General features: G+C 40.5%; 1 protein-coding gene across 1 annotated transcript in view; it reads right to left on the bottom strand.

Moving 5' to 3' along the window:
* Positions 1–4,125: 4,125 nt before the first annotated feature.
* The window catches only part of ERGIC2 (ERGIC and golgi 2), a 19,405-nt gene continuing 10,046 nt past the window's right edge, over positions 4,126–13,484 (bottom strand). The window contains exons 8-13 of the mRNA XM_010078795.1: positions 12,804–12,859; positions 11,525–11,623; positions 10,144–10,241; positions 6,396–6,558; positions 5,409–5,488; positions 4,126–4,620 (exon numbers count right to left, since the gene is read on the bottom strand). Coding sequence (XP_010077097.1) covers positions 4,555–4,620; positions 5,409–5,488; positions 6,396–6,558; positions 10,144–10,241; positions 11,525–11,623; positions 12,804–12,859 — 562 coding nt within the window. The 3' untranslated portion in view covers positions 4,126–4,554. The remainder of the gene's footprint in view (positions 4,621–5,408; positions 5,489–6,395; positions 6,559–10,143; positions 10,242–11,524; positions 11,624–12,803; positions 12,860–13,484) is intronic.

The following is a 13,484-nucleotide window of genomic DNA, read 5'->3' as shown; positions in this document are numbered from 1 at the left end:
ATTCTGTGATTCTGTGATTCTGTGACTTGTGTTAACTGAGGGTTGCTACAAAAAAAGTCTTTATGAGAAGGAATTTTGCAACTTTCAGGAGAGATGGGGAGGCACTCTTTATCAGGGAGTGCAGTGACAGGACGAGGAGTAACGGTTTTAAGCTGAAAGAGGGCAAATTTAGATTAGATATTAGGAAGAAATTTTTCACTGTGAGGGTGGTGAGGCACTGGAACAGGTTGCCCAGGGAAGTTGTGGATGCCCCATCCCTGGAGGGGTTCAAGGCCACGCTGGATGAGGCTTTGAGCAACCTGGGCTAGTGGAAGGTGTCCCTGCCCATGGCAGGGGGGTTGGAACTTGATGATCTTTAAGGTCCTTTCCAACCCAAACCATTCTGATTCTGTAACTAAGCACTGATCCAAGTAAACAATGCTTATAAGTAGATTTATCTTCCCACACCCTCACCTTCTAGGGTGCCTTTTAAAAAGAGATGGAGATCTTTGCAATTATCCCCAAACAAGCTGTTCTCATTTCCCGTTTTCTCATAAAAAAGCTGAGGTACTTGGTTACCTCTGAGAAAACAGAGCAAGTAGGTTTAGTAACAGTGCCACTGGAGATGTGATCAAGGTGATCACGTCCCTCCTGCTTCAATGTTCCTGCATCAGTAACATGTTACACGAGACATCCTTGGTACCAGAGCTCCTCACGCAGACCTAGATAGCAAAATGATGAGGCAACAGCTGCCTCCCTGACCTTGGTTTTGTCTGTACAGTTAATCACAGCTGCATTTATAGCAAATATATATCTGCCTCTGACCGTTTCTAAGCAACTATGCTGACTGCTTAGAGCTCAGTTTGTCAAATTCGTCCCTGAAAAGCTCAAAGAGGATCTTGGGCAGGGCAAGGCAGAGGAGGGAGAGTCCTTGACCAGCTCTGTGCAGCACCAGCTCCAGCAGCGCATCTCCCTGCCCACCAGGGACCACCCTGGGCACAAACAGCCACCTGGGGCAGAGCTGGCAGCTGCAGACAAACGCTGGGCTGGGCACTGCACCCACAGCCCAGCTCCCCACCAGGGCGCTTCTGAGATGGAAAGAGCTGAATTTTCTTCCAAATTATTCACCTGCTTCTGGGATGAGAATTTCAGGGGAGTCAAGAGCAGCTTGGGTTTGCTTTTTTAAAGAAAGTCTGGTGTGTCGGTTAACCCAACCCCTCTCCTGCTACAGACACGTGGGCATTTCTTCCTCACCTCCCTGCCAGCGAGAGCCCCAAAACATCTGCTAGAAAAGCCATGTCAGCTCATGATTTTTCCCCCCAAGCATTCTCTCTCACAGCTGTGGGTTTTGAACACATCTTTAGTTTTCACCCCGCTACCTGGCTTTTTGCAGCCTCCTCCGCAGAACAGGCAGCTGCCCTGCATGGTCTCCCCTGCCCACAGAAACATCTTGTCCATCTTCTGCTGTACCATAAAGCAAGCACATGCCCTTACTGAACTCCGGCAGGTGCCAGGGCTGGCTACATCTTATTTTTTTATTTCTCTGATTAGAAATCTTCTGTGAAATACATCCAGAAACACAGTAGTGAAGTGTGTAATCTTAACTTGCGAGATTTTACAGTGACTTCTTGTCAATGCTGGGTGGTTCTGGCCTGCAGGCAACAGGGCTAAAGGTGCTCTGTCCTGTTAAAAACCCAGCTTGGTGTTTCCTCTTGAGCCCTAAGTACCAACAGAGGTACTTGAGAAATATCTTCTCCCGTCCCCTGCCCACCTCTTAGGGCTGGCACTGGCCTTCTGTGACACTGGGGTACACCTCGAGGGACCTGGGGAACAGCCACATCCATGCACAGCGCTCCAGGTCTCAGAGGGAATCAAGGTGACCCTGCTTTTGCCAACACTTTGACAGCACGGCAGCAGCTGAGCAAAACCCAAACCATGCCAGCTGGAAGCAGGAAGACTTTTTGCCCAGACAGAGAGCTGAGTGGGACAGGGGAGCCAGAGCAGTCTGCAAATGTTTTGTTGTGAACACACCTTATGAAGGTTAAAAAGCTTCTTCCCTAGTGTTCTCTCTGTTCAACACTGTGTAAGAGACAAAGATAAAAATTCATAATTCTGACCATCTTTTCTGACCCAGAAAATGGCATTTTTCATCTACTGTCCCCCCTTTCAGAAAATACACATCACATCAACACCAGGGTTTCTACTTCCCTCGAAACGCCCATTCCTTTCATTTTTCCATACTACTCTCCCTTTTGCCCACAATGTAAATAAACATGACCAAAAAAAGTCACTGCAATAAACTGCGATTTTCTCTGGAACACCCTTGCACATGCTGGTTAAGCTAACAGTGCAAGGATAAACGGTACTAGCTGCAACAACCAAACCCTCTGTGGAGAGAAAGCAACCAGCACAGCAACACAGATGCAACTGATGCCGCATCCACTCCGCAATGCAGCATTTCACATCTGGATGTCGATCCCAAATCTTGGCAACCAGCTGTCACACAAGGTTTGCTCTAGACAAAACACCACGAACACGCCACACAAGGATTTAAGACACGCCAAGCTCCTTGGCTCTTTTATGTGGGAATAGAAAAAAACATTTAAAGTTCTGGTACAGAAAGTCAGCTGAGATCAGAATCTCCCACCAGTAGTCTGTTCCAGGCAGATAAGAAACAAGTGTTAGGACAAAGCCCAAAGCAGAACCAGTCCCAGCAGAAGTAGAGAAGAAACCTCAGAGGGAAATGCCAGAGAAATAGGAACCAAAAATTTACAGCTTTTGATTTTCTTGCTCAACGAGTACAAGAGCTTCTCAAGTTGCTGGAGTTTTAATCAGTGTTAAAAAACACACAAAAGAGAACAATGTATCGCTGGCTGTGTCAACCCCAAGGACCTGGCTTCCTCGAACTTCTGTCCTTCTTAACAGTCAAACCAAACAAACATCTCTCCTTGTTTCCCACATTTTATTTACTATTTCATATCACTTCTCAGTTTAGGAAGCCCTTTGCTTTGCATAGCAAATCAGCTACATTATTTACACTGTGCTCATCACCGAGATCCAAGTGTCCTGTAAAGTACATTAACAGAAGTCAGCAAAATCTGACAACACCACAGAGATTTTTATTTTTCCACAGTTAGTCCTCTCAGTTATAGTATTCATTCCATAGCGAGTAAGGCCAGGGTCAGCATCATCTCCTAATACATGATTAAATCAGTTTTTCTGTGAAGGAATCATATTATTAATTTTTTTACCCTGGTGAAGTAACTGTTTAACCACTGGCGTATGCCAGTAGTTCAGCAGTACGAGGATGTTCAGTTTCTCAAAGCACCATCTGCATCAACAACATTCATTCTCAGGAGCCTATTTACAATACAAAACTGATATTGCTCTCTTTATTTATTTTACAAAAACCTTCATGAACAATAAGGATTAATTCTGCAGATCCCTTCTCATCACCTGTCTGCAGCAAAATGATTCAGACTCCCTGAAGTCACCTACCACCTGGAGACCAACTCCACCACCCCCTGCCTAGGCCAGCAGACCTCCCAGCTGCCCGAATTCCACATTTCTGCAATATTTAGCTGAACCAAAGCAAAGAAGCTTCTTGCTCTTTTTCCTCCCCATCTCCAGGATACCATGGCTTACATACTAGCAGCCAGGGTACATCAAAGGTTGCATCAAGGCAATTTCTTTACCAAGAAAGGCGTACAAAGAGATTTCTTGATCTTCTGCTAGGGAGTCTTGCCTTACATCAAAACTACAGTCAAATGCCTTCTTCAAAAGGCAAGTTCTTATTCCAGCTCAAAAAAACTGTGCACAGTGGAGCTCATTCTTAGAGTCCTTGGGCAATTCCACCAGGAGTGATTTTCACTGCTGGCAAAGCAGCTGTGTGAAAGCAGAGGAACTTCCCTGCTCCATGTTACGATTCTTCCACTAAGGAATGGCAGGACTACAGAAAGGCAGCAGCTATGACCAACACTATGGCTTGGGCTCCACCTTACTCCACAAGTTCTTGTCTCTCTCTTCTTCAGGATTTTCTAGGATCACTCCCCACCTGTAAGAACACCCTCTGAGCCCCCATCCCCCCCATTACAAAAGAACAAGAAAACCCAACCCCAGTTTGTACACCCAGGAGAAACCCCAGCTCTTTTACTGTCCCTCTTTGCCTGCTGCCTGGCCCTTCCACACATCCCACTTGTACTCTTTTCTCCTTGGAGTCTGCTAGCCTTTTCCCAGGCGCAGAACCGAGGTCACCAATATGCTTCAGTGGTTGATGGCAGTCATCACAAAGACGTTCAGCTCGACCATAAATACTGTATTGGCAGCAATGCTCCTTTAATCTCCAGATGGTCCACCTCACTGGTCTCACAATCTCCAATGACTCCATGTGCACTTAGAAAAACAGAAAAATTACACAAATTGTTTTGTTGGTTTGGTGGTTTCTTTTTTTTTTGTAAAGGCTTCATTTTTTGCTGCCTGCCAGCACTGTGTCAGCATATTGCACAATGTTTTCTTTATTATAAAAAAAAAAAGTCTTCTGTATCAGGCAGGAAGAAAGAAAACTTTCTTGTGAGGCTAATGCGTACTATTGTCTGTAATTAGAGGTAAGTGGTTGCTTGTGTGGCCATCAGGAAGCGGGACCTAGTCAAACAAAAACAAAGTGATATTAGTGGCTTGTCCAGAAACAGAATATCCCCTCCCTCCCCCAAAACACACAGTTCTTTATTCTTGGGCGCTTCTTGTATACCTTTTTCCTGGCCTCCCAAACAAAAGTCATACAAACCTGCTTGTCTTCCCTCCTCTCCCCCCACTCACATAACCTTGCCAGCTGGCAAACTTCAGCCAAATTTGAGAGACAGGCAGAAGTGTTAACAGGCTACCTACAGGCTTAAATGGGAAAAATACAAGTAAAATAAAATCAAGTAGTTGCTAGAGGAGCAATCCTATTGATGCCCAATGAAGGGAAACGTGAAGACTGCTCAGCTCTTTCACACTGCTTGGCAGTAGCCTGCCGACTAATCAGTAGCAACACTGAACCCCTGCAGCATGTGGTGCCTCCGCTTTGGTCAGCAGGCTGAGCAAGCAGAGGGATATGTGAGGACAGACTGACGAGGCCTGGGAAAACTTAATTTTTGTAGCAATATGAAAATAAAAAGAATATAGGAAGGACAATGGAGGGAACATAGCAGAGAAATCTCTAAGAAACTCTGTTTCACTAATTCAGCTTCTTAGAAAACACCTTGCTTCTTTAACATGTTAGGTTTTCCAACTATCTTTAAAAGCTGTTGAATCTCTGCTTGTATTATGTCAAAGGGAGGGTTTATTGCAAGATCTTAAATTCTGCTGGGACCAAGTCCCAAAGCTGTCCTTATCATCCATCCTCAGGTAGCTGTACCACTTATTTAATACTTAGAGGAAGTTTTTCGTACCGATGTGGATCTGTAGGAGCCCAGTCTGAAACGGCAAAAAATAACTTCTGCTACAAATCTTCCAAAGCCATGTAAAATTCCTGCAATGTCAAACAAGATTTAAATTGAACAAATAGTAAAACTATAGTATTTACTGAAGTATTACACCAAAACTATACACGGTACTTAAACAAGATACAGTGCAGTAAACTGGTACGTAAACACTGAGAAATTAACATCAAAAAGGCAACATCAAGGGTGGGGTGAATTCTAACATTCTGAAATGCATTGCTAAAAGCAAAACCAAAGCTATCCAAGCAAATGTAATTCCCTCTGCCCAGCCTTCACGGGTGAAAATACATTCTGTGTGGCAGAACTATCTACTTTGAAAGACAGCTCTTAGTTTAAGGTCTCTTTACTATGCTCTCTTCAAGTGAAAGCCAAGAACAGAAACAAGATACCCTATTATGTCCTGAATAAGTGACAAGTGACTAATAAGTGAATTGTGTCTTTTCAACTTAGTTTATTTTCTTTGCAGGAGCAAATCTTGCAGTACTTTGACCGGTTAACACAAGAAAAATCCTCCCAATTACTTCAGATGGAAATTTTATCTCAACTTTGGCACTGATTTAGCACTGGGTCCCAACTATAGGAAATACACAGAATATCAGAAGTCAGCATGTGTGTATATATATATATATATGTGTGCGCGCGTGTATCTCTCTCTCTCTCTCTATATATATATATATCTCTCCTTGCTCTTCCATAAGTATATAAACTATGCTCTAGTTACTAAAAAGGAAACAGCAGACCCTCAGAACAGCAGAAATGGCATACTGGGACACAAAAAATGAGTAGCCTTCCTTGCACATTTCAGTGCACACAAATGGGCACTTCGTCTTAAACCCACTAGAGGTTCAGGATGCCCCTGTAATTTATCCATAACATAATCACCATGGCAAACAAAAAAATCTGGTAGAACTTAAGAAGGAAAGCACTGATAGTCACCTGTAGTTGAAAAAATTCCCCCAACAATGCCACAGAGCCTCACTAAGAACTGCCAAAAAGGCATGTGTTCTTCTGTCACCGTCACCATGAGTGAACTGATATCATATTTCATGAATATTCCTGACACCCCATGGCTGCCAGCTGCATGGTTAATTACTCTTTCCTGAAAGAAGAGAGAGAAACACAAGTTAGTCACTTCTTATTAGTCACAAGGAAAACAATCTTAATAGATGTGATGACAAAGAACTAGTTAATCAGAGTCAGCAATCAACAGAAGACCAGGAAACATCAAGACAACCTTGGCCAGTACCTTCTAAAAGTCAAACATCAATTCACTTTCCCGTCACTGGTCTTCTGTGCTGCACATCAAGGTTCACTATCATGCTCTAGTACTATCCTCTCAAGATTTGCTTACATGGTCCTTTAAACAAAGATTGTTTATAACCAGGTTGCTTGTGGTACCTGTGAGGGTAAGTGCCACAGTCTTAGTCTAGGCTGTGAACTCTGATGCATGCACTGGTATAATACAGTGCCCCAGCTCTTCCTACTGTATGTGCTACTATTAATCACCTAAATCAGGATGAGACCTTCAGGAGACATTTATGTTGTTCAACAGCCTTAGCTACGGCAACTTTCCCAGACAGTGTATATAAATCTACATTTTACATCTGAGACTCATTAGGCTTCATCCTCCTCCTTCCTTGGAGCATATCTCTAGATTCACATGCCACAGAGGATTTAATTGCTGATTCTTAGTATCAGGGAAATATCAGGGAAGACCCTAAACTAGAGTATACCGTAAGAGAAATTCAGAAGCTTAAGTTAAATTAGACCAATGCCTTTTTCTCAGTGCATACTTAGACATATGCCATAATTCATTACTTCAATGGGAAAAAAAATATAAAGGAAAAAGATAAAAACTTCTGGGTTCTGAAAAGTTAACACTAGTATCAAGCCTCTTTTCAAAATTTTTGTCAGTCAGGTCATTTCAGATAACAGTCACACAGCAAGAAATACACCTTAATAAAAATAATAACTAACTCATCATGCCTAAAAAGATCAGACGCCTCAGTCCTAATCCTAGAACTTCTAGAGCTTCTTCTCATTTGCCTAAATTCTTCAACCAGAAGACCCCAAAAGGAGAGTGTGGCTGCTATAAATCTCTACTTTTTAAAAAAGGTTTCAGGAGAAAATACCTCAACACAATCTTAAGTTTCTTTCAAAAGTTTGCTGTCATTTTGTTATTAGTGAAAGGTGCTGATAAATGCACTGCCAGATATATCCATCTGAAAATATACAAGGGCAGCAGAAAAGAACATAATTGAAGACAAACTCAGCCATGTCTAGGCTAATAAGAGAAGACAGACAAGCAAGACTGAGCAGAAAATAACATATCACAGCTCCATTTCATCTGTAGATTTAACAGTCTGTGCTCAAAAGCTATGCAGAATACAGTACAAAATAAAAAGCAGATCACTTTGGAAAACACAGACTATGCAATTTCTCCAGTGAGCTAATGTTGGCATAAACCAAATTGCTTCTTTTGCTACCAAACCAATGTAAAAAGGATGCCAAAATAATGTATCCGTTATGATACCATGTCACAGAAACTTTGCAATGGTAAAAAAACCAAACCAAAACAAGAAAACCCCAAACCAGTACAGAATGCTTTCCACATTTCAAGAGCGTGACAACATTCAGCATTAGAAGATCAGGCATACTAAAAAGGAAGAGAAGACTGATGGTAGTTAAACAGAACCTTGGCAAGGAACAAAAAAAAATTTTTTGTTTGTTTTTCCTCTATTGTTTCCTTAAGTCTTATTGGTCTTTCGAGGTCAAGTGGTGAAAACAGAATATGAATTTAAAGAGAACACCCAAAACTCCACCCTCAAAAGATACATAATTCTTTTTCTGCAAACCATTTTGATCTGCTTCTAGCTTCTACTGCTGCAGAAGATTTAACTGTTGGTTGCTAAAACCTGCTGAAAATAACTAACCTTGCATCAGATATCTCAGTGAAGCCTTGCTAGAATTAAATCTTTTTAGCATGGATAAACACAGTATCTCAAACAATAACGGAGATGATTCTGCCCACACCTTTCAAACTCTGCTTCCCAGTCCATTCACCACTGGCAATTAAACTTCACTGTAATCAAGTTTTAGCCATGGCTAGCTGACCACCTTATTCCAGGTCTGCATATGTGCCTACTCTTATAAAATGCATGCACTAAGTTGTTCAGTGAATAACTGTTCTTAACAGCCTTTCCCAGCTCACCTGCTAGGGGTGTCTGGTTTCCAAAGACAAACACAAAGAAGCATTACAAGGCTACCCACTGCAACACTGAGAGCAAGCAAGTACACAATGTCACTTTACTTCCACTATTCACAAGCTTTTCTCCTAAGCAACCTACGACTGTGCTGCAACTTTCATAAAAAATACATTCCCACAAAAAAATTAAAGAGCTAACTAGGACTGTACAGTTAATTGACAGAAACCATCTATACAGCAGCATGAGAGAAAAATTTAATACAAGATGAAAAAATGCAACAAGGAGTAAGATAAGCAGTTGACTTGTGTCCAGAAGCTTAAGGAGTGCCTTCATTGTTGCAGAGACTGTGCAGAGAAAACATGAAGCAGATTGCTACACCAGCAGCAGGTGGCAGTGCATTGCATTATGAAATTCCTGTTCACTCTCCTTTTTATTCCTTCTTTCTTGAGTTTTAGAGTGAACCTTTCCTTTCAGTGGTCCTCATGTCCCAAGCTGAACCCTAAGACATCACCTCTCTCCTACTTCCCCCTAGCTATGTATTTTTCTGAATCAGAGCATGGAACTGTGAGGAAATAAAGACTTTTATCCCTTTCAGAACACCAGAAACTGTATTACGGTGAACTGCCATCCTCATCTCTGAAATTCCTTTCAAACCAAGCCTTCCTCCTTACCTCTCTGTCATTTTTAATTAAGCTTTTCACAAAAATTTTTTTCTTTGTCTTTCAAATAAAAGATCAAAACAGAGGTCAGTGTCTGGAAATGAGACATGTAACTGACACACATAAGACCTTTTTCCTATTTACAGCGGACTTTAAAATTAGTACCTTACAATTTGCCCACGTACTATGCTGCAATAACTGCTTTCTTTATGGATGCAGAATTAAAAGCCTCTCCAAGCCCAGAAGAAGTGGAAACTCCCTAGTCTGGAGAATAAATAAAGTTGGTGGTTCAACAAAGGCTAAACAAGACAGCTGAGAGACAGAGATGCTTTCTGCATGATTAGTTTTTCATACAAACTATTTTGTTTCCATTTCTAACACTCCACAACCAAGTTCATGACATTCCAGCGAACTGCATTTTTTTGTTTCCTTCCTACATGGATAAAAAGCTGAAGGTGGATTACATATTTGTAAAGCTACATACAAGGTTACAGACCTAAAACTTACAGGATTTCCCCACCACCACCATTAGCATCCAGTGAAGTGGAAGTGACCAGATATCTATAATTAATTCTAATATCAGACTCCAGATCTACAGATGCAAAACACTAATGCAAGAAGTTAGCATGTGTCACCACATTTTACCATCAGTTATTACATTATTTACAGATAAATCCACTGCACTGGAACATTCTACAACGACTCTCTTCATGACAGAGTTTTTAAAACCATGGTACAACTAAGTCTCCATTTGAGCTTTTTTTGAGAACAAACACTGTTAGATTTTTCTCTGCATAGTTTTCTTTTACTTCTACTTACCCTTTCTGTCACTGAAAATTGATGAGTTTCTGCTGAAATTTTATATGTATGGAGTTTGGTTGGCACAACTGTGATAAAATACTGGAACATCTGGTTGTCTAGAAGAAAACAAATCTAACTGTTGAATTAAGTACAGAGTAAAAGACCATCTGAGACATTCCCAAATAAATCAAACAAATAATATTTAAAATAGCTAAGCCATTTTATATAGTACATAATACTATATAATATTATATAATACATATATATTATAGCTATTTAAAATAGCTAAGCCATTTACCCTAGGGACATTTTTTCAAGGAGTCCCAGCACTGCCAGGACTATTTCAGCACCATCTGCATGAACAAAGTTGGTTTCCATGGGCAAAGCCTACATCACATTTGTACTCAGAAATGGACATTTTACCCATGTAATGAAAAAGATTAATTAGAGTCAGGTCACTCACAGCTTCAGATGAAATGCAAAAACTGTTTTCCAGGGCACTAGAACTAAACAAGCTTCACACAGTCACATTTTGTGTGACACACACATCCTGACACCGGTTTGAATAGATTTTAGCCATTGAATTATCTATACAAAGCTGGAAGTCCTTCTAAACTGGTTATGGCTTTTCTCTTGATTAGACAGACTTCTAGAGAGTTCTCCTGGAGCAATGCATGCTTATACATTGATGATTGCTCTGTCTTCATGCAACTCCCTAAGAGAACACTGATAGACTGATGCAAGTTGTTTCAACAATCCTAAGCCATTCTGGCTGGAACAGCCAACAGACTGACTCTGACACAACACTGACTGACTCTGAGACAACAGCAGTTGGAGAAGGTCCTGGGGATCACTCCCATAGGGAGTGCAAGTCAGAGGATGAGGCATAGGTAGCGCTATAAAGTCAGTTACTATACTCTTTACACATGAGGAAACAAAGTGATACACAAACCCCGGGGTAGCCTCACAGAGCATACTGTGGAAGTGACAAACCAAATACAGGAATAGAAACCAAGACTCCTTATGCTATTTTTTTTTAAAACCAAAACAGGCTTATCTTTCCCTGTTATGACAACAATCAGATGTATGAACCTCCACTGTAGCATACTGCTGCAAAATTCTTTGCAACATGTTCAGACAGACTGTAACTTCAACATACCGCTGGAAGAAACTGCAAATCAACTTCAGTGAAACAGCAAAGTACAGCGATACTGATATTAAGAAGAAATTGTCCATTTAAGATGCCGTGTAGACAACTGAACAGTGCATTGCTCACTGCCAAATTCGGCGGGACATGCTGCTTGTAAATCACAACATTCACAAAACATTATAATATTTTGAACGTAATTATTGTAAAAACATAGAAAACAAGGTGCTTTTTCAAACACACAACACTTACGATCTGATGCTATTTTTTCTGTTCCATCCAAAGGATTAATAATTCCTGGAATAAGCTCTCCAAATGACAAATGATCTATTCTATGAGAGAAGTTATAGGCTGAAAGACAATACAGAGGAATGAAACATTTTTAAGCTATGAGATTCTGTACTCTTCTCAGAGAAAAAGATGCACCCATTTCTCACACTGGGAAGTGTGAGAAACATTACTAACATTAGTTAGAATATTTCAAACACTGGTGTGCATTTCATTGGATTTGTGCCTGTGACCATATCACAGAATCACAGAATGTTAGAGATTGGAAGGGACCTCGAAAGATCATCTAGTCCAATCCCCCTGCCGGAGCAGGAACACCTAGATCAGATCACACAGGAATGCATCCAGGCGGGCTTTGAATGTCTCCAGAGAAGGAGACTCCACAACCTCTCTGGGCAGCCTGTTCCAGTGCTCTGTCACCCTATATTAATACATCTGTATACACATTTCAAACAGAACTCAAATCCAAAATATTTAACAAAGAAATCCAATTTATCTAGAAAAGAACTTCTAAAAAACCTATATCCAAATCAACCCTGGAGCTGCAGAAAGTTAAGATTTCATGACAGGAAATTTCTAGTTGGTCAAATACCGAAGTTATTCTACAGTTCAGGTGCTTGTATGTAATGGTATTAAAAAGACTAAAATTTCACAAATGAAATGTACACAGGAAGCATAAGGCAACTACCAAGTTACTATATTGCCTCATTTTGCAACGGTATTTAAGCTCTATAATATTATACATTTGTGATGATATAAATTCCTGCGCAGACATTTGGAGGTTTAACCAATACCGAGTTCATTTCTCACAGTAAGTCACCCTTGCCTCACATTAAGTATGGCAGCAACACATATTTAGTATCTACACTTATAACCTAAAAATGAAGTTTCTAAGGACAAAGGTCAGAAATTTTTAACCTTATAAAACCTGATTTTTCAGGAAATAGGTACTTTGGACTGAAATACAGGAATTTCATATGTTATCTGTGTTACAACAGAATACACCTGAGATTCCTGTGTTACCATTACTGTAGAAGCAACCTAAAGATAATACTTAGTGTTAAACGTATGAAAGTAAGTCACTACTGAGTCGTAACATTGCAAACAATATTCTTCACCTTCTTTTACAATGCAACTGCCCAGCTAGAACATCTTTACAGCAGCAACCTATGTTAACGTATGAATTAGAAGACAGCGGTCTGAACAAAACTGTACTTGTTCACATGGAGATGATAGAACTTACACTCGTGGCTTACAAGGGCTGCCAAGTGTGCATGGCCTCGAGGGTGTGGTATTGCCCTAAAGAAAGCAAGATATGTTTTATTAAAAACTTGTTTAATGAATCCACACAAAACACAGAGTTTTCCTAAATAGGACTAATGCAGAAAAACTACCTCTCCCCCTCTATTTCAATAAATACTTTATATATAAGTGCATATCTATAACATACATATGTTTAAACATTTTATATATATATGCTTTACAAACATATATAAAAATTGTGTGTATCTATATTAAAAAAGATGTTTTTATTACTGACAGACAGCCTGAGTGACAAGCTACAGAAACATTAGACTCATGAAAACCCACTTAGGCAAAATTAGTGTCTTTAATTTTTAGAAACGTAAAAAACACATCAAGTCACTAGGCTACTAGAAGAGCCACCAAGGCTTACCACATGAAAAGCTGCAGAACTGCTCAGGTGACTAATGAAAACTTTACTGTACTTGTTCTATGACTAAGCTAGTTAACTACGCTCTGTATTTCTCCCTGACTAAGCAAGTGAACTTCAAGTCTGGACACTTGTTTGTAGACCTGCAAAGAAAGTACAATGCAGAGACTGGCAACAGTGTGAAGAGGGGGGGGAAAAAGTGCAACTCTGGAAAGCAGAACAGTTTCTCAGCCACACTTTATCCCTATCAGT

Source organism: Pterocles gutturalis, unplaced genomic scaffold (assembly GCF_000699245.1).
Source record: "Pterocles gutturalis isolate BGI_N339 unplaced genomic scaffold, ASM69924v1 scaffold17858, whole genome shotgun sequence".
Classification (NCBI taxonomy): Eukaryota; Metazoa; Chordata; class Aves; order Pterocliformes; family Pteroclidae; genus Pterocles; species Pterocles gutturalis.
Note: the sequence above shows the minus strand (reverse complement) of the source record. Positions and strands in the feature narration are given on the sequence as shown.